At 42.2% G+C, this 14,597-nt stretch overlaps 1 protein-coding gene across 1 annotated transcript in view; it reads left to right on the plus strand.

The window, feature by feature from the left end:
* Positions 1–9,952: 9,952 nt before the first annotated feature.
* The window catches only part of PLPP4 (phospholipid phosphatase 4), a 66,089-nt gene continuing 61,444 nt past the window's right edge, over positions 9,953–14,597 (plus strand). Inside the window, exon 1 of the mRNA XM_049809552.1 lies at positions 9,953–10,191. Coding sequence (XP_049665509.1) covers positions 10,136–10,191 — 56 coding nt within the window. The 5' untranslated portion in view covers positions 9,953–10,135. The remainder of the gene's footprint in view (positions 10,192–14,597) is intronic.

Here is a 14,597-nt window from a genome sequence, read left to right on the forward strand (position 1 = left end):
ACAGAAGGCAAAGAAAATGAAAGAAAGTACTGAGGCTGTCACAGTGTGGCTCAGGTAAAAATAAGCACCAAGCTCTCTCAGGCTTTCCCAGCCTACCTTGCAGAAAATAATGAAATTATGAATATATTTTCTAGGCGTCTAAAAGGTAATATCCTTGATGCTTGCCCTGTACTTCCTTTTCTTGACTACTGGTGAAATATATCCTTTACTATGTATTGGAAATCATACAAATTAAACCATATATCTTTATGTGACAGAAATCTACATCATGCTAGATAGGCCAGACAGCAATGACTTCTGTATTTAAACAAGTGCCTAAATTATGACTAAGTGCGTGCTATGAAGCATGAATTCCAGGGTTCAAGCTGGGGAACAAAGTTTTGCCACCTCAGTCACAAGTAGCATAAAGTGTTCAAATCTAATTTTGGTTTGCCTTCAGTCGCATTCATGGCAACTGGTACTGAATCAGGATGTTTCTGTTCTCCTCTGACCTGTGTTATGTGCCTGATAAAACATCGCTGATGTATCCCGATCATGGAATTAAGAGCACTGCTTCTACTTCTGCAGTTATTGACTGGACAGTTCAGCATTCAATAAGGTAAGGCACTGATGGAGGATAAAGTAAATTGTTCCTTTTGCCGCAACGTGGGTGAATGTACCCAATCTCACAACATCACAGAATTTAAAGAGGAATTAAGTCCTTGGTGTCGTTTCCTAGTCCCGGGTTTAGAAATGGCTTTTGCAGTAGCTCACAGCTACAACTTAGAAACTGGGTTTATTCTCACCTAGCAGAAAATCCTGTTTCTCCTCCTACGTATCACTGACATGATCGGTGGCTGAGGAAACACACAGAACAGCAATAAAACATGAGTCCTGCTGGGAAACCCCTGACGCATTGTTTTTGAAGCTCTCATATACCACTGCAGTGAGCACAGTCACCAGAACGCAGCGTTCCTCCAGTGCTGGGAATGCAGATCCCTGTGCACTCGAGTGTGCCGTTACGGAGTCTGATTCCTAAGGCTATGCAACAAATGGCATGCTTAAAGGGGAATGCAGTCCGAAGCTGTATCAATACACTCCCTCATCCCATTTTGCTGTTCCCGCGGCTATTTGCAATAGAATTAGGTTAGAAAAAAATCCTGCTCTGAGTAGCTTCAATATTCTGGCTTCTTTATTACACAAAATCCACATGAAATGGCTAGTAGTTTCAAAAATTCCAAGTGAAACCTGAATAAATGGTCATTTATTGTTACTGAGTACTGAACCATCCATCAGGCCATATTCAAACTTTGGAGTGTATGTTTTGAAACTTCTGTCCAACCCAAGTGGCCATCTTATGTTGTTTTGTACTACTCATGTTATTTGTGCTTGTTTTTTCTATTTAACTCTTAATTGTCTGCTTCATTATGTTCCCTTTTGGGTCAAGAGTCATTTGAAATGACTGTGGCAACTGTTGACACATTTCCACTACATTTCCAAGAAAAAAAAAAAAAAAAAAGAAAAAAGTAATTACACAACCATTTCATGGAAGTCAATAAGGCCATTCTTGGCATGCAGTGTTACTTAGGACTAAAGATAGCAGATGTCTGCTTTAAGTCACAGCCTCCTATTAAATACTGCACTAGAATACTAAATATTGTAAATGTTAAAGCCTTGAATTTGTAACAAGTTCATTATGGGAGCATTAATACTTTTACAACTGTAACCCCACAACAATATACACAGTATATAGAGTACTAAAGCTACAGTGCTGCAAATGTCAATTGGCTCATAAATAATATATACCAATTTCATCTATACATGAATTTGATTATTTGGACTTCTCAAGTGTCACTGACATGCTGATTACTGGGTGCAACAGCGTGCTGGCTGAAAATATGTCCCAGTCCATCGTGGTCAAGCAGAGTTATAAATGATGTATTTTGAAAGACGTGAGCCAGGGTTCAGGAGACAAATTCCACTGAAGGCAGCTTCAGTGGAGTCCCCGGGGCTCGCTGCCTTGGTGGGGTGGGATGCCCAGGGTGCAGGGGGCATTGGCCAGGTTTGCCCGTGCCCCGGGACGGGCAGTAGCACATGTACTGCAGTGTAATTCTGGGCCACAAGATGGCTCCAAGCACATACATTCAAGCCTAATAAATTTTCAGGCTATATACTTGACACAATTTCATTAAATGCCTACTACTGAAATATGCTGATACATTAACGTTTAGAAGAAATGTTTAATTAGGCACAATCATGAGCCAATTGTAGGCACTTTTATAGTAACTAAACAGAAACGTTAACAATTTGCTTTTATAAATGTTTCTATATGATATCTAGGGCAATTAAGATGTGCATGGTTACATCGTGCTGATTGAGGTTTGTAATTCCTTTGAGCGTTGTCCTCTGAAGTTTCTTTTGTCCGTCAGAGTACCAGTAGGTACTTAGGAAAGAAATCATCAGCAGTATATATGGAATAGCAGACAAGTCCACTGATGATGGGAACTTCCCAGCTGCCATATCCATCTATGTAGACATGTACAGAATAAATAAAAAGGTCTCAGTCTTGAATCTGGTTTCCTTAACAAAATCCTCCATGACTTTGGAGTTACTCTAGTGCTAAATCTACAGCCAAGGGCTGTGCGTTGCATCTGGGTGTGCAGTATAGATCAAACTGTCCAGTAAGACCAGCAGCGCTACTTAGGTTTCTCTAATGACCAGGACACTTCTTCCCCTAGTCAATCCTTATAAAGTTGTTAGAGTAAATCCTTAGAAAGGTTAGAACTAGAATAAAGTCTGTCTTTTCATTGACATATACTAATTTCTGAACCCTTAGCAGCACCTAAAGACATTTGTCCTATACTAGGCAAAGATTGCCGCTAAGCCCAAGAAACAGGTTTAGTTGGTGCAAATTAAATTTTTACATCTCATACAAAATTAAATTACTAAAATTAGCAAGCTAACCTGTAATAGGCTAATAACGTGTAATAGACAAAATCTCCTCAATTAAACTATTTAAACTATTTTGTGCTGGCAGTGTTCCACTACTCCAAGAGGTCTAACCAATTCAGAAAGCTAAAATTCTTGACTCACATAAACTGGCAAAAGACAGTTAAAGTTCAAGCTCTTTGCTGCCACTCCCCTAGAAGAGAGCTCTGCCTGTAGTTCAGTCTTGATTGCTCCAATGTCAATCAGCACAAAGCAGTTAGTTACATCAGGGTAACTTTGTGAGAATGCATAGGGAATCCGGATATGTGGTGTCCAGAAGAGGAAGAGAACATGAGGGCTTTTACCACGGTGACCTAGATTTAATTAGTCAAGGAGACATGATGAAGAATAAGAGAAGCAGTAAAAGGTAAAAGAAAAAATTACTGACAGAAATAAAGACAGTGTAAGAAAAGAGCTAAAATAGCCTTTCATTTATGTCTTTGAAAGAATAAGTAGATTTTTTTAATAGATTGCAATTGCTGAAGAATAAAAAGCTACTCAACTGTCATGCCAGGCTTGACTTTACTGATTGTTTGGCCAGCTGTTTTTGCTTAATCATCTGGTTGTCTACAGACTTAGGCAATGGGAAACTGGAAATTTTGTTCATCCAGACAAATCTTAGTGTATAATCTGAATTAATTTGAACTCATGTCAGGTTTATGTCATGTGAACAAACCTGAGTGTAAGCAACTCCAAAATGAAAGTTGGCTGCCAAGCTGTACCTGATTTTGCATCAGAACTATGAACAGTTGACAAAATTGTCAAGCTTTAGTCAACATCACTTGAATCATTCTTAATACATACAAAATTATTTCACATATGTGTGTTGGGGTGAGACCCTTGCCTGGTTTCAGGGCTTGTTCCAAACACCTTATATGGGTTTACAAAGAATCAATGCTCTGCCTTCTTTGTCCTACAAAAAACCTATATCACGTAGAGGTAGCACTAAACTTGAGCTATGTAGTAAGTGCTATCTAATACCTGTGTAAGATATTATTATATGCTGGAGGCATAATTCTTACTTTCTGAAAGGAAAGGCTGTTCCTGAAAGTACACTCTTGGCTGACTTCAACACTAGCAGCGTCATCATGAGGAAATATAAACCAAAGTTTTCAGCTCTCAGATACTCCCCTTTATATATATAAAGGTAATAATAACCAGTGATTTCATGGTTTCAACAGGGAGGTATTTACTCAGTAGAAAGCCTCAGTAAAGTTATAAAGGGTAAGAGAGATGGTGTTTGGCCCATAGACATGCATGATTGTTTCAGATATTCTAGATAAACTTCTCTGTATGGTATCTTAAAATTCTAGGTTTGGCTTTCTTTTCTGGGGAACCTTTTAGATCTCAAGGAATAATAATTTCATTAGTAATAACAGTAATTACTGGTATTAACTGTAATTTGGTAATAACACAAAATAATGGCCATTTTTCACTGTTAAATAACATGGCTCTGAAGTACGTGTGTGGATCTGACCTACCTAATGTAGTACAAGCCTGTCACACAATCTTTCCCTGGGCAGTCAGCTAAAGCATTCTGTAGATGTGCTCTGTAGCACAGAAATTAACAACAAAAAATATAGGCTAGTCATTTCTGGAATGAGGTCTAGTGATTAAGAAATGACTTATGCAGATGTAAGAGTTTCCCATGAGGTACTCATACATAGACATAGACATTTTCTCAGAAATAAATTATGTGCTTATATGTGTTCCAAATTTCTTATTCTCTTCATTTGTCATCATTTTGGTTTAGGTTAAATAACCGAAAATAGTGAATGGCAGACAGAAGAGGGTTATGGAACTACAACATTTTGGAAAAAGTTCAGGGAAGAAAAAGAAAAAGCTGTGGCTCTTGTTCATTGACTTATGTGAACCGGTCGCACCAGTTCAACTTAATGGAAGAGTTTCACATGGTTAATAATGTCACCGCAGAATCAATGAGACTGACTTGGGCGGACGCCTAAATCTATACAAAGCCCTCTGGTTTTCATTAGGTGTTCAGGCACACAAAAAGGCCTGCCCGCACAGGATGAAGTCCTCAAGTTGCGCTTGTGTCCTCAGGCTGCCCACTGCCTTCAGTCTCACTGCCTCAGCAGGACTATGACATCCCTCTTACTCACAGGGACAACACTTTTTGTACAGTAGTTGAGTAGCACAGGGACACTGATACTGTCATTGCCCATTTGCTACCTCATTCTGGTAAAAGAGCTGACGGCACACATATGCCACCTAAACCCATGTGTAAGGTATACTCAGAGTGCAGCTCAATCAACTTCCACTGCATTCTGCTAACCCAGACAGAGTTAGGAAGTCTGAGAAAACTTTTACTTAAGAAACAGGCTAGTTTTACTGTGCAGATGGGCCCCAATCTTGCAAGTGCTGACCCTTACATACGTGATCCTTACCATGAAAACTTGGACTTCTGAAAAGTGCCTAGATCCACGAAATTCTTCTTTCAAAGAAAAAAAAAAAAAAAAAAAAAAAAAAAGAAAGTGACACAATTTAAAATACAGGAGATACTCCACTTTTATATGTTTCCAACCAACAGGTACGCTTTGGGGATCTAAATAGCTCTTCCATTTGAAATTTATTTTAATTTCTGACATAATTTAATTTATGTGATTTTGTAAAAAAACACACCAAAGTATTTGTATTTATATTCATAGATTAGACACTAATACTAAGCATTGAAAGAACAAAAGAAGAAAAATGTACTTTGTCCAAAAAAGTTTGGCAGCAGAGTGAGCATAATCACTACTTTAAATGATTCAAGAATGAACAAATGTAAAGTCCTAATAGAAAACATCCTTTGTTTTCTATCAATGATAGTAATGAGCTATTTTGTGAAATTTAGTTTTGAGTGGAATTTCTTGAACAAGCACAATGATAGGATTTTTTCAGGATAACTTTGCTTTGTTTCATTTTGGAGATATATGACAGATTTCAATGTCCTGAACCAGTAGAAAGATTCCTGTCAACTTCAATGGGGCTTAAATATGACTTACAATCTTCTACATTTTTGCAGTGATATGAGCAACAGAGGTTGTTAAAAAGTATTAAGCTGAATTGTGAAGTAACTGAACAATACTCTTTCTTTAAATTAATCCTGCTATCACTTCCCCTCCTGTAAGCTATGAATTCTCCAACTGATGATGCATTCCTTAGGATCAAAATGTTTTTCTTCAACTTTTGAAACACTACCAGTGAATTTTCACTGTGAATTTTCACCAGTGAATTTTTTCTCCACCTGGGCAACCTGTGAATGCTTGATTTATCAATTTTTATAGGCAATACTTGTCTCTGATACAAACCCGTAAAAAATACATAGATGGAGATGGTAGCATTGTCTAACAAACATTTTGGTCCAGACCTGTGATTTTAGTTTGACTAACCAGTGCGTGTAGCCACAGAAGACTAAAAAAGTTAGACTTTTAAGAATCCTTTATACAGAATTAAAGCTATCACCAGCCTGTAAAACTCCATGGACTTATGAGCTTCCACAACTACGAGACCTAAGAATGGGCCAGACAACATTATTTCTAGTGAGATTTTTTTTGTCCTTAAGATCCCAGAAGAGTTACAAGCTCTTAGGAAACAATCAAAAAAACCAGCTTCTGCAGTTTCAGTTGTTACTACCACTTAGGTTTTTGTCACGTCCCTTTTACTGCAAGTTTGTTGTTTTCCACAGCTTTTTGATAGGATAGAGTTTATCTGCTTTGATGGAAAAATAAGTCTTTCTTAAACTCAGCTTACCACAAGCTGTGAGGTTTTGCCCCAAGGCAGGTAAGAAGCACACACACATCCTGCTGCATTAGCAAGGAGCTGTAACCTCCAGAAAAGCCGTATCAGCTACACAGCTGTTTCTGCCTGTGAACATCTCCTTGTGGGCTGAAAGTAGGCTGCAGGTGGCTCAGCCTTCCTTCTAAGTATACAGCTGAGGAAAGAATTCAAGTAGCTTTCTCCTTTCTGCTCCCCAACTGGAGTCAGTACAAATAGAGACTAACCCTTGTGAGAGAAAAACACTGAGAACCCTAGCTACCCACATAAAAGGCTTGATAGCTACCTCCATCTGAGTGGGATCAGTTCTCTCTCCGCTGCAGTCACACCTAAGATGACCAGCATTGAAAGCACCTGCTGTGCCTGTTGTAGGTATGGGATGAATAGGAAAATGGGTTCTTCCCAGGGTCATTGTGGTTTGCTCTGCAAATCTGCTGCAGCAGAGTGACTCTGCACTGCTCCTACTGCAGGGTTGTAGCTTATGCCACAATGTAGCCTGAAATCTGTTCCTTGCCAATTATCCCTATAACTCATATTTGGTTTAAAAGTCAAAGCAAGTTTTGTTCAGCAGCCAGCTGCAAGCTGGGTCTAGTTTCAAAAAAATCAATCTGAAGTATTTATGCTTCATAAATCACCATCAGCTGATACATATTGGGAGAATCAGAACACTGCAAGCAGATAGCTGCAGCAGAACAAATTTTGTTTAATTTCTAATTTATAACTAGTATTGTTTATTAGCTCTGCTGATAAGAGTTGTGTGATTCCAAGTGCTAGTAGAAATCTGTGAGGAAAATCCCCTCTTCTGTAGCAGGATAGTAGTGACAGTACTGTAGCAAAGTCAATGGGGCTGAAGAATCCACAGGCTAAGGCAACACAGTTGAAGAGATACATGCAATTCCAGGACAAAAATGAAAAGGGAAAAAGATGTGTGGCTGGTAACTCTTTCCCCTTGCAACACTATATACATGGTGTCTAGATGCTCAAGCAGAGCAAACACAGCTTACTCAGTTCTGTCACCTGCCTCCTCCACAGTTTGTGTGGAACCGGCAACTGCAGTACAGACTGCCAGCACTATCTGATAGTCCCTGCAGCTCCTCATTGCATGACTGGCTTGATTCACACAAATTATGAGGTTATTTCTGTAAGGAAGGACTATTCAAGAAACCAAAGATTTTTCTTTTGCACACCTAGCAACAATGTACATGCACACATTCAGTCATTGGGGGCACAAACCAGAGGAAGTACAAATATTTGACAATAGAAGACAAACCAATCGAGTGTCCTCAAAGGAAGGGAACATCGTTTACCACCACCACCACTAGCTTGGTGATGGAGATTTCACAATTTAGCTTTGTCTCCTGAAACAGAATCACATTTAAAAAAATCCAGAATATAAAAAGTTGACCAAGCTCTGTCTTGAAAACTAGTGAAATAAGGCATACAAGGGAGAAAGATCTCATTTAAGTAACACTAATATTTGAAGTGTTCTCTCCAATGCCAGTCACACACCTGTGTTTTCTGGGCTACAGTCACACTCCTTGCATCAAATTTAGCACTGGTGTAGTTATCTGTAGATAAGGTTAGTACGGATGCTTGTGCCTCTGTTCTTCCACAGACATGGTCAATAAAAGCTTTACTACGTGTTAGTTTATTCAGAGGTCAAAGCTTCTATTTGATGCCTCGTGGATATATTAAGCAGATAGGTTTAATAAAGCCTCTCTGGCATTAATTCTCTAGCAATAATCATGTAGTAAAGTGAATTGGATCCCTGCTGCAATACTGATGGTTATTTTGTAACTATGTGCAGTATTAATAGCTATGAAAGCTTTCCTGAAGGACATGCTTTCCAAGGCCACAAGAAAGCATATAATTAAATACATTTAAATGTCAATTATTTTGCTGCATTTTGTGGCCTAAGGGTGAACAATAAAGATGTTCAGGATTCAATCCCTCCACGCAGAGAAGAAGTTAAATGAACTCTGTGCAAAACTAGGCTAAAGCAATACAAGGATTAGGGCGGCTCAGAACTTGCCATTGGGAGGAACGGAGGATGGATTGGTGGAATCACAGGAGTAAACCAAGGCCATGGTTGTTTTCCTGCCTTTCTCCCATCCCAGCAATTTGCAGTCCCACATAACTACCCCCTCTGCCCGTTCATTGAGCTGGGCTCAGCTCTGGGAACGAACGGACGCTGAACTAAACGCACCTTTAGGCTATAATATCACATACTGGGCAGAATCTGACAAAGCGAAGCAGGAGTGACATGCTGGGTTATTTGCATTAACAGTAAAATGTAGTGTTTAAAACGGCAGGAATGCCTAAATGGGTGGAAAGCCTGTTACATACATACTGCAGGAAGTATCCAAACGCTGTTAATCCTTTATGCAAAGATTAAGTAAACGTGCCAGGCTCAGTGTCAGCATGAGTGGTCTGGTATGTAAGTGCCCGTAGCACGAACGACCAGCAGTTTAAGTCTTCGTCAACAGCCGCTGTATCGGTGCCTAGTGGTGCTACCCCCCCGGTTTTGGGGGCTATTTTATTTTATTTTTTTTTTTCTCCATCTTTTCGGGAGCGCAGTGTGTCATTACGAAACCAGAGCCGAACACAGAAACGCCAGCCCCGCTCCTCACTCAGGGGAGCCGGGCCGTACCCAGGAGGTCTGAAAATCCAGCACATTGCAGGGCTGTGCCACGGGACGCAATGCCAGCCCTTTGCGCTGACGGCCAGCGGGTTAATTCCTTCCCAGCTAAGGACGGGGGAGCGTTACCTTAAAGCAGACAGAAAAAGACCCTCTCCGCGCCGCACCGAAGGGCTCCCGGGACCCCTCCTCAGCGTTAGGCGGGGGCAAAAGCCCCGGGGCCGCCTCGAAGGGCCGCCTCAGGCCGGCGGGACTCGGGCCCGGTGGCGCAGAGGGGTCCCGAGGGGCCGGGGCGGGACGGCGCGGCAGCGGCTCCGGCTCGGCTGCGCCGCGGGGGCGGAGAGGAGAAGGAAGGGAGGGAGGGAGGGAGGGGAAATCCCCAGGATCCCCCCACCCCCGGTCCCCGCGTGGGGAGACACGGCGGGACCCTCCCCCTGTGCCGTGTCAGCCCGGCGGTAGCACCCGCTCTTCGCTTCCCACGCAGCCGACGGGACGCGGCGCCTCCGTGAGGGGCGGGCAGCCGCTGAGGCGGGGGTCGGGGTGTGTGTGTGTGTGTGTGGGATGGAGGGACCCGGGCTGCACCTCGCGGGGCTCTGCGCGGCGGCCGCCCTCCCTCAGGGCGGCGGGGCGGGCTGCCGGCGGGCGGCGTGAAGGCGGTAGAGTTGCCCCGGGTGCCCCCTCCCGGCCCTCACGCCCCGCGCGGGGAATGAGCAGGCGGCGCCGCGGGGCTGCCGGAGCCCGCCGGGACCCACCATGCGGGAGCTGGCGATCGAGATCGGCATACGGGTCCTGCTCTTCGGGGTCTTCGTGTGAGTACCCGCCGGACAGCGGCAGGGGAGGTGGAGGCGAGGGGGGACGCGGCTCTAGCGGGTGACCGCCGAGACCGCCTCAACTTTTCCTTCGTCGCCCGCGGCCGCTCTGGCGCCCGAGTCTTTCCCTCACAACCGGGCGCGGATCGCCGGGCCGGGGGAGTGCGGGGTGAGGCGGGGTGGGGGCGCGGGCTTGGCCGCCCCTCAGCGCGGGCTGACGGCGGTTAACCGCCCCGCAGCCCCTGAGGGAGAGCCGCCCGCCGGCGGGCTCGGGCTGTGAGGCGGGGGAGCACCCCCCCCAGGCTGCCGCCGGCCCTCTCGGGAGCCCGGAGCGAGGCGGGGAGGGCTGCCGCCGTTCCCCCGTCCGGGCTTGGGGAAGGAATTTTCCCCCGGGGTGAGTCGTTGCAGGAGCAGCGGGGAGCCCCCCTCTCTGCCCAGGGATTTTGCCGAAGACCTGCGGGAAATTTTTTTTTTTTTGGTCGGAGAAACTACTGTTTGTGAGAGACGCGTGCAAAAAGCAAGCAAGCAACCGAAAAAACCCCAACCCCAAACCCTGCCGCTGGTTTCGTTTGGACGATTGTAGTTCCTGCTGTAAGGGCTCGTCTGCCGAGGCTGTAAACGCACCTCAACAGCTGGCTTGCAGCAGCGGGAACCCGCAGTGAGTGAGTGAGCTCTGGGGCAGGGACCCCCGGTGGGAGAGCTCCGGCTTGGAGCCGAGGAAGGACCTCAGGCTGAACGTGAGATGTAATGGGTCGTAGCCGGGTTTGAGAAGCATATCTGCACGCTGGTGGGTGGGAAGGAAAGTCATGACAATCGGGTTGCCGAAAGATGTGCAGCTATCGCTGCAGGAACGCTCTTTCTCTCTGCCTTCTTTAGGAGGAGGCTCGGAGGTTTTATTTTGCTCTGTGTACTTCAGGCAGGCTTCCCTCTTTCAGGGCTGTACCTGTTTCTTCTTTCTGGCAGTTTGTGTTCTCCATGCATTTGAACAATGAAAAGTTCCACTCTTTATATAAGTTTGCATTTCACTTGCTTAACGTTTGAGTATTCTCAATCTTTGTGACCTCTTGGAAGTATCACAGAAACTGGATCGGTTCTGAGACTGTTTACTTGTTTGTCTACTTAACGATGGATGCTGTTGGTCGCAGGTGCAGGCAATAATAGTATAGGGCATCTATTAAGCCGTGATACTGACTTACAGCTGGTGATGCTGATGCTTTGATGCCATTCCTTTCTGATCCTCTCATGGTTAATGAATAATTTGCATGATTTACTGGTATTTGAGTGATGCAAGTCTTTTGATTTGCAACATGTTTGGTAAGTGTAATCCACTTCATTTTAGGATAAACTTTGATACCTTCAAAAACCTGTAAGGTACCTTTGATACCTTTCAGTTCAGTTGCATCTTACTTTGAAAGTAGACCTGTTCCTCTCAGCAGAACTCTTTTCTGGAATATATGGAATTACAAGGTGAGCAAAGACCTCAGAATCTGATGCTGCATCAGAACCTTTCTTTTTATTATGATTGTGTGTGTAATTCATCACTTGCACCCTCCAGTAAGAGATCTCTTCATATAGCTTATTACCATGTAATGTAAACATGACCCATTATAAGTAGTAATTTCTTGGTTATGCTTGTTTTCGGTCTTCATTTCCTCTTTTAAAAGATTCTGTACTTTTCACTATTCTTTATGCTGTTGTTCTAAAATCAGCTGAGGGGTGGCTAAAGGAAAAGCTTTTGGTAGAGTTGCCGTAATGGCAAATGCCTGTGCAAGCACTTCTCACATTTTCAGATAGCTCAGCTCCGCTCAGCTCCTGCCTTCTTGGAATTCTGGGGAATAATTCTGACACTGTAATAGGTCATTTAGAGCAGTCAGTGACATCTAAAAGTACTGAACACCATAGTGTTCTAAATCCAGGTTGGTGCTTAGTTTCATGAAGAACTGCACTTTATTTGCCTGTAATGGTTGCAAGAATATAATCTCTAGGTAGACCAGAAGACTAATTTTTGTCTTCAGATAATCTTAACACCAAAGTAATCTTTAGCTATTGAAATAGTATTCAATATTTGCCTTAGTTTTTCTAAAGAGGCAATTATAAAAGTTTCAAAATACGAGTGTTTTAGGGGCTTAAATACTGTGTTTTCTGTGGTTTTGTAGGCAGAAGGGTAAGGATTTTTATGGAGTGTTGAGTTGACTGAACTGTCTCTTCAACAATGAACAATTACTGGTGGATTTGGAAGCCCTGGAACTGGAATCCATGCAGCAGCAATGTAAGGTCTACTGCAGAACCTATTTCTAGGAAGGAAAAGGGTGTACAGTTCCCACCTCCCTTGGAAAAGAATGCTATTAATATCAATGATTTGAGGCTAGTAGGTCTGAGATCATCTCTGCTGTGAATGCCAGCTGTGACATAGAAACTTGCCCACCAGGAACTGGACTGAAAAGAATTAGTTCATTCTGAAAAGGTATTGATGGCTTTGGGTCACTATCTACCATTGTAGTGTTAAAAGTCTGACCTTGAAGGTAATGGTTCCATAGCTGTTTGCCAATCAGGAACCATCTGTGCCTCCCAGATGTCTCTTTATCTTCAGCCTACTGATTAATATAACTCAGAGTAATATACTGGCATATTTTGTACCATAAAATGCAAAAGAAAAAGGTGCATATTCCATGTTGTAGTTTAGCTTGGTGATAAATGTCATTTCATAAAAATGGAGGTGTGAAAACTTATGTTGATGATTGCTGAAATTGAATGTATTGCCAATTTGAATGTATTTTACAGCAACAACAGCCATATTTTCTATACTTAAGACTGGCAACCTTTTTTTTCCCTCCAGTTGCCATAATTATCAACTTTAGTCATCCCACCAAAGGCAAAAATCTATACTTGTTATTTAAGATCTCTTCTATCATGCAAATGAACACAAGTAATAATACACTTTTTTGATGGTTGTGTATTGGTTTGGATGAATTCAACAGACATTCAGGGAGGATAATGATGACAACTGACTCACTTCTAGATGTTGTGTTCTTAGCAATTAAAGACTGGTTTAGGTATTGAAATTAAGCAACTCAAGCTTCTGTGTGTTCACAAAGATCTGTGCTGAAGGGCATTTTAGCCCTTAGGATTTACTACTGTTGAAGGAAGGATTAGTTAGGAGAGATTTATTGGAACTTCAGCTGCCTGAAATTCAGAAGCAGGAGTTGAAAAAAAACAAAAACCACAACAAAACCCAAACACAACTGTTGGCAGTCAAAAACATGCTTGATGCACACTTTACTGGAAAGGTAAATAGATGTTCTTTTAGTAACTTTTAGTTTAGTATTTCAGCAAAATAGCTCTCGAGCCACAAGTTACAAACTGTAAGGAGAATAGTGATATTTCTGTTCTGCCCTACAATTTTTCCCAGTTCCTTAACATCAACAAATTCTTTTTTTTTTTTTTTTTTTTTTTTGTTTTCAAAATATTTAGCCTTACACCTTTTGACTGGGCTGAACAATCCTAATGAGTGTAGGTGGTTTGCTACTTACTAGGCAAAGAACATTCTCACGCTATAATTTGACCATTACATTGTTACTGCATTATGCAGTTTCAATTATTTTTTCAATTAAACCTTGACTTTAATCAAGTCTCACTTCGTACTTTTTGTTTGTTTAGTTTTTTATTTATTAAGATATATCTGATTACAGAACTGTTTTTTTTTAAAGTGATATTTTTCATGTAAGGTCTCCAGAAGTAGAAATGGTCTGTTGTTTAATATAACAACTGTTAGCGTGTATATGTTTATAGAAGAAATCAAACACTAATTTGAAGAATGATTGAATTAGGGTCTTGCATCTCTGTTTTCTTCATTTTGTACTTATTCCTATGACCTGGAGCATCTTAAGATACCTAATTAATGCTAAAGCATGTTACACGTGGCTAGTCTTTCATCTGCTCCACATGGGCAGTGGCATTTGTCGCTTACTGAATGCTTGATGAAAGCAAATTGTTTTGACTGACCTGGCTTTATTGAGTTAAGGCAATTGTAAAAAGATCTGTGACCAAGTCTGGTATTTGTACACAGGAGTGATGCCCTTAAAACAATGTTCTTCATCTGTCCTAAAAATTCGTTGAGTGGTAGCACAGAGTGTGCCTGTAATTGCCAGTAGGGATGTCTTAGTTTCTTAGGAAAATACATGTTGTTCCGCTATAGGTGTCTCCTACAAGGAAAACTTTTTCATCTGTTTCAGAAGTTTTAGAAGACCACATCATTGTCTTGGTAGGAAGATAGAAGAATTTGCATGTGTTGTAGTATATTTAGCCCAATGACTTGTCAACAGCATATCGCTGATGTTTCTAGAGCTAATTGATTTAAAAGACAGTCTTTCAAGGATTGCTTCATCAAACCTTGAGCTCTTCAGTGA

Source organism: Accipiter gentilis, chromosome 9 (genome assembly GCF_929443795.1).
Source record: "Accipiter gentilis chromosome 9, bAccGen1.1, whole genome shotgun sequence".
Lineage (NCBI taxonomy): Eukaryota > Metazoa > Chordata > Aves > Accipitriformes > Accipitridae > Astur > Astur gentilis.